Genomic DNA, 6328 nt, shown 5'->3' with positions numbered 1-6328 from the left:
GAGTAAACATGACCGCCAGAGCCCGCTGGACATCCACCGGCTGACTTGGCCAAAGATTGGTAGGAGGCAAGATAGTTCCCTGCAAAATGCGGGACCAGCTACAGTTCGGGTCCGCCCACTGGTTGGGTTTGGGACGATAACCCACACACATGTGGGTGTGTTTGTGCACAATTGACATTACAGCACGTGTGTGTGTGGTGTGTGTGTGAGCTGTTGTGTTGCTGATGTGCCCCACCTAATTTAAAGAGCTAAAACTTCACATTTTTGTGCGGAAAACAAAGCCGGAAGTGAACAGAGTTACTTCTCTTGTCATGGCTCTTTGTATAATTCATTAAAATGTTCGTTGAAGGCATTTTAATGTTATTATTTTAAATCACTGTTGCATTGGTGCCTAAAACCATACAAACTATAAATTACAATGCTTAAAACACAACTAGAAGATTTTTATGTCCATTTGACAGAAAATGCACTTCCGGTCTAAACCGGAATTTGTTATTTCTCTTGTTTACATCGACAAAGCCGCGATGCTAACAGTCGCAAATAACACTGTAGCTTTTAATAAGCATGTCTGACAGCTGACGAGGCTCGTGTGTTTATCACTGCTTTTCTAAGTGAGGGTTTCGGGTCATGGCTTTAGCGCGGCTCTGCTGTCTCGGGATAATGGTACCGCTCCTCCTGCTGCGGTGGTCGGGGCTGCTGTTGGCAGCAGAGCAGGTCGCTCTGGTGGAGGTTTTCCTGGAGCACCGGCCTGGTGTCAGCGCGCTGATCCAGGGGGAGGTGGTGGGCTCGACCAGGGCCGTCCGGAGCTCAGCAGGGCTGGAGGACTTGGAGGGGAACCTGGTGTTGGTGAGCCCTCTTGGCTTTGTCTTTAGTCTCGTAGTGACATGACATAATCTGACAGATTATGTAAAACAAGGTGACCGATTATTTTGTGTCACTGCAGTGCATCCCAGTGATGGCACCAGTTTAGAACAGTATAAGCAGCGTGCTTGCGTCAGTGCCTTGTTCAGTCAGAGTTTTTGTTTTGTTCATCTGTATTTTTTATTATGCAGACTTAATTTCAGAATATTAAATGTAATACTGTAAATGTAAATAAATTGGTTAGGAGCCGGTTAGATGTCCGTCCATCCATCCATCTTCTGAACCCGCTTGTCCACGCAGGGTGTGTGTGTGTGTGTGGGGGGGGGCTGGTGCCTATCTCCAGCAGTCAACGGGCAAGTAGGCGGACCCTGGACAGAGAGCCAGTCCATCGCAGGGCAACATAGAGACACACAGGACAAACAACCATGCACACACACACCTAAGGACAATTTAGACAGACCAATTAACCTAACAGTCATGTTTTTGGACTGTGGGAGGAAGCCGGAGTACCCGGAGAGAACCCACACATGCACAGGGAGAACATGCAAACTCCATGCAGAAAGATCCCAGGACGGGAAGCGAACCCAGGACCTTCTCGCTGCAAGGCAACATCTCTAACCACTGCGCCACTAAGCAGCCTGCCGGTTAGATGTGCAGAGCAAAATCTTTTGCTGCTGCTATGTTTTGCCCAGATTTCTAGTCTAGGTGCAATAAGGTTTAACTCTCTTCCCTTTGAGTCAATATAAATATCATCGATAGAAATAATTCTGTTTTCTGTTTGGATCTGATATTTTGTGGGATTTTGACCTCAGGTACGAGAAGAAGCAAAACGGGTAAATGAAGGAAATCGTGAAGACCAACCAGAGGAGCAGGAGCCCTGGATCGGTGTGGTGTCTGTTGAGATGGACGACAGCAAAGCTTCCACTGGAAATCAGGAGTCTTTTGCTGATGCAGTGGTCAATAAAGTGAGAAAACTCATTTTAATCAACTTTACACTGTAAAATTTGATGAGTAAACCCTTACTTGAAGAGAAAGCATGCAAACCAACTACACTTAAAATAAAAAGTTCATAGTGGTAGATTATTGGGTCATTCCCATCTGTACCGGGCCGGCCCGGGCCGGGTAGCGTAGGTTGTTTACATATCTGGGTGGCCTGGTATTTTTCCGGGCCAACCAAGGCTCATTCTCAGCCCTCTTCTTGAGGGGGTCTGCTTCAGGCCGACCAGGGCCAACACACCCACTGCTGACAGCAAATTCACACCTTCCATTAGAGCAAGCCTCTGATTGGTGGGTAGAATCAGCCCACTTGGGCTTAAGGCAAGGATGTGTGGAATCAACCGGGCCAGGCTTGGGCCGACTGGGGCTACCCGGCCCGGGCCGACCCGGTACAGATGGGTATGGCCCATTAGTGTTGGCTGCTGCTGTATCACTGCAGTAGTGTTGCCGTCTCACTCTACCAGGCAACACCTCCTTTTGGAGCATTTTTCAAACAGGAAGTGTGGGTGTCGTAAAGGGGTATTTTGCTCTTTAAGCAAATATAACTCAGAAATAATTTATAGTAATTAATAATAATAAACTGATCAGTGAACATGAGTATAAACGCCCAGGGGTCTCATTTATCAAACATTGCGTAGAATCCTTACTAAAACCGTACTTAAGCTCAGCAAAAAAAATGTACTCACGCCAAGTAGGTTCGTGATCTATCAAACATGGAGTACGCACAGCTGCACGCAATCTCCGCTTCATAAATCAGAAACTATCTAGAAAGGCTCTCAGCTGCTTTTTAGTCACATCCCGCCCCCACCACGCCCACTTACTGCCATAAATGGTCAATGCAGAGATCCTTGTGGATCTCATGCATATACATAAGCCGGCTTGTTGCAGCATTTCGATCACGACCGCAGATCAAGGAAGCGCTATTTCACAGAAGCAGAAGTTGAGGCACCTGTGGGTGAGGTGGACAAATGAAAGGAAGTACTTTTTCAAAACAAATAAGAGAAAATCCACGGAGTGGCACAGCGTTGCTGAAGCCGTCAATGTTGTGAATTCTTCAGAGAGATCTGTGGCGGATATAAAAAAAAAAAAAGATCAGATTGGGATTTGATCCCCAGACTCCCGGGTGAAAGTCGCGCATGCTAACCAGTCAGCCAAACGGAGATCTATCTCATCCAAGTAGCCAGGGCGCATGATCAATCAGGTCACAGTGACAGGACACACACTGTCACAGATGCATGACATTGTGTCTCAATCTGTCCCCCTGCTGATATTCTGCATTCTGTATTCTGCACTTCAGGCTGTGTGTGTGTGTGTGTGGGGGGGGGGGGGGGGTCTTGTTCTGTGTGAAAACGAAGCGGTACAAGTGATAATGCTGCAGGATTTCATAATTGTATCTTCTCAGCAGCAGCACTGCAGGTGCTCTCCGTGTCCAACATGTGTGTAAGCCAGGTCCTTAGTCAACTTAAAGTTGCGCACATTTTTCCGCTAAGTTTTCTTTCATAAATCCCAAAGTTTGCGTGGAAAGATGCTTACGCAGTTTTCCGACCCCGTTTTGTGTGTAAGCAAGCTTGATAAATGAGGCCCCTGATGTGTACAAAAAGATTTGGTTGAATGTATCCTGATTTTGAAAATAGAAATTAAGGAAGAAACTGTGTAAACAAACAAAAAAAGAACAAACATAGATGGGTGATGACAGAAACTTTGCAAATGCCAGGAAAATAATTACAAATGTGGGAAAAATCATCTGGGGATTTTGTTCGAGGCAGACAGCTGCTAGGAGGAAGGACTTAAGGTAATGCTCCTTCATGCACCTAAGACGCAGCGGTCTGCCACTGAAGGAGCTCTCCAGCCCCACAACAGCAATATAAATGGTACAGAAGATAAATGACCTGCACTTGCACAGCCCTTTTTAGTCCAAGGACTCCAAAGCACTTTACAATCATTCATCCATTCACACACCGGTGGAGCTGTATCGTAGCCACAGGAGCGCACTGACAAAGCTACCCATCCGTCCGACCGAGGTGAGAAGTTACGAGTGATTATTTCCTGTTGCCTCTGCTCCAGATGAAACGCGCCCTGGTCCTTGGAGCTTCAGCGTTGATCATTCTAGCTCTCAACCAAAACTCAGTAAGCGAGGTAAAGGTTCAGAAATCTTTCTTCATAAAACCGTAAACTTGCTTTTATCCTACATCTTTGGTGCTGATGATGCTTCTGTGCAGTTTGACATTAACAACATCATTAAATAACAGGAATTTGAACTCTTTCTGATGCAGATGGATTTGTCTCCGGTGCTTTCCAAGCCCATAATCGTGATCCAGACATCAGAGAACGTCACCAAGCTGATTGGAGCTCTGCTCAGGCAAGAAACACCTTGTTTTCACTGATGGTTCTTTTGACACGGTTCCTACACTTTACTTGTTTTTTACGCTAAATAATTATCACGCATTTTAGCTAAAAGGCTAACGTTAGCTTGCCTTGCGTTGACTGTAGAGTTGTGGGTGATGGTCACGCAGATGTGTCATGAGATTTGAAGCATTGCTGCCTTTCACAGACACTTTTTCTGCACGTGCTGCAAACAGGATAGCCGTCTTCTATCAACTGTCCCTCGGCAATGGTGCCCTCTAGTGGCTGGTGGGTGTAAATATAAACACACCGTCGTGCCCGACAGAATAAAATTAGATTATTTATCTTTTAAAATATGGCTTTAAAAGGAGAAGCTGTACACCTCTGAATGCCCTGCAGAGGTAATATTTATTTTATATAGCTTTTTAATAAAATGTTCCATATTCTAACTTTAATATAGCTTATTATTATTGTTCATCTGCAATTAAAGCTAACAAAGGTTTTAAGGTGGTTATTTACTCAGCCTTTATTTGGACTCGGGTGCTTTTTTTCCTGTCCTCCAGCATCATGAAAATAAAGCAGACTGAGTCGCCCCATCCTTTGTAGAGTTCTCATAAATGTGTTTTTTTACACTTTGGCACCCCATCAGGAGAGCAGGTGGTGCTTTCATTTGGTCCAGAACACCACATGTGTCCCCAGTAGTTTCACACTGGCAGTCAAAGCTGTCATCTTGGAATTAAATCAACTGATAAAGCTTTCCCCCCCTTACAGGGGCCTTCGTGCAACAGCCAAAATCACCTACGAGACGGTTCTGCAGGATAATTTGGTGAGCTGGTGGAGTATTTGAGTAGCTGGCGCCCTCTGGTGGTGAGTGCAGGCTGAGCTCATGCTGCTGTGTGTTCGGGCAGGGAGCCACGCTCACGCTGTGGTCCAGCTGTGGGCGATCGAGGGGGGGTCTTTATGGAGAGTGGCAGGGGGTCATCTGCACAGGGGAGACCAACTCTCAGGTCCAGGTGGAGAAATGCAACAAACACAAACATCAGCTGTTAAACTAGTTTTGACTTCAGCAGTGACGTAAACGGTTCATCTCTCTGAACTCCAGAAGTACCTGCAGCAGCTGTGGGACACCGTCCTCCTGGTGGCGTTGATCCTCTGCACAGGGGTCATCGTCCAGGCCCGCTGGCAGAACCAGGACCACCAGCTGAACAACGACCTGGAGGTGCTGACTTCAGGAGACGTTTGCACATTTCATCGTTTTAAATCTACGACTGTATAATTTAAGTGATAGAAATGCCCTGGACTGGGCTCAAGTCAAGTTCGTCTTTCTGCACCTGCAGAGCTCTGATGTCTGGCTGGTGTCGACCTGAAAACCCATCAGAAAATCAGGCTGAAGTTTGTGTTTTTAGACGTTTCTTACTTCCTAACCCTAACCCAGTGGCGTTGTTTTGCGTCCATGCTGTCGTTTTTCCTTCAGCTTCTTCCAAAACAGGATATTGTGAAGAGAATGTCGTCTCTCAAAACCAGAAGGTACCGTAAACCCAAACCCTGGCGTGACCCATCCCAGGCCACAGAGACGGATACCTGCGCCGTGTGTTTGGAGCCGTTTAGCAACAACCAGGTGGGTTTGCCTACTGTTCTGCAGGAGGCCTTTTTAACTTCAGGAGGACGTGGTGATGGAGCTTCTCGTTGTCGTCTCAGTGTCTTCGGGTGCTGCCGTGTCTTCACGAGTACCACCGAGACTGTGTGGACCCCTGGCTGCTGCTGCAGCACACCTGTCCTCTGTGTAAACGCAGCATCCTCAGTGAGTCTGGTCCTCACACGTAATCATCTGATCATTTATTTATATTCAAAGTCTGTTTTGTGTCTCCCACTTATTCCAGGCAGCGTCTGCAAAGACAGCTAACGGTTGTTAGTCCTCCTCCGCCCCCTCGGGAGTCATCCCAACGCTCCACGAGCATTTCTGTTTTTGCCCAACCTGACATCAACACTTCCTCCCTCCAGCTTGTGGGAACAAACAAACTCCTGCTGTCAGCTGACCTGCTGATGGGTCTAGTGAAAACGTTGTACAAACTCATCGGTGTTCTTCCTGGGAGTCTGACTTCTGACCTGTGTGTCTTTGTAGACGTGT

The 6328-nt window shown here is 46.8% G+C and overlaps 1 protein-coding gene across 3 annotated transcripts; it reads left to right on the top strand.

The window, feature by feature from the left end:
- Positions 1 to 493: 493 nt before the first annotated feature.
- Positions 494 to 6328, top strand: rnf215 (ring finger protein 215). Of its 3 annotated transcripts, none has more exons than XM_070555637.1 (10): positions 494 to 846; positions 1674 to 1826; positions 3922 to 3984; positions 4131 to 4216; positions 4972 to 5026; positions 5109 to 5213; positions 5303 to 5419; positions 5675 to 5818; positions 5899 to 6001; positions 6081 to 6328. In XM_070555637.1, exons 1-10 carry the CDS (start codon positions 628 to 630, stop codon positions 6101 to 6103), a joined length of 1068 nt encoding a protein of 355 aa, XP_070411738.1. In that variant the 5' UTR covers positions 494 to 627; the 3' UTR covers positions 6104 to 6328. The 3 variants fall into 3 exon arrangements, with proteins under 3 accessions (XP_070411738.1, XP_015815740.3, XP_015815741.3); XM_015960254.3 differs by having other exon boundaries at positions 3922 to 3993; XM_015960255.3 differs by lacking the exon at positions 3922 to 3984.

The sequence above is a fragment of the Nothobranchius furzeri genome, chromosome 10 (assembly GCF_043380555.1).
Source record: "Nothobranchius furzeri strain GRZ-AD chromosome 10, NfurGRZ-RIMD1, whole genome shotgun sequence".
NCBI classification, from domain to species: domain Eukaryota; kingdom Metazoa; phylum Chordata; class Actinopteri; order Cyprinodontiformes; family Nothobranchiidae; genus Nothobranchius; species Nothobranchius furzeri.
The sequence above is the reverse complement of the archived record's forward strand: the minus strand, read 5'-3'. Positions and strand labels throughout refer to the sequence as shown.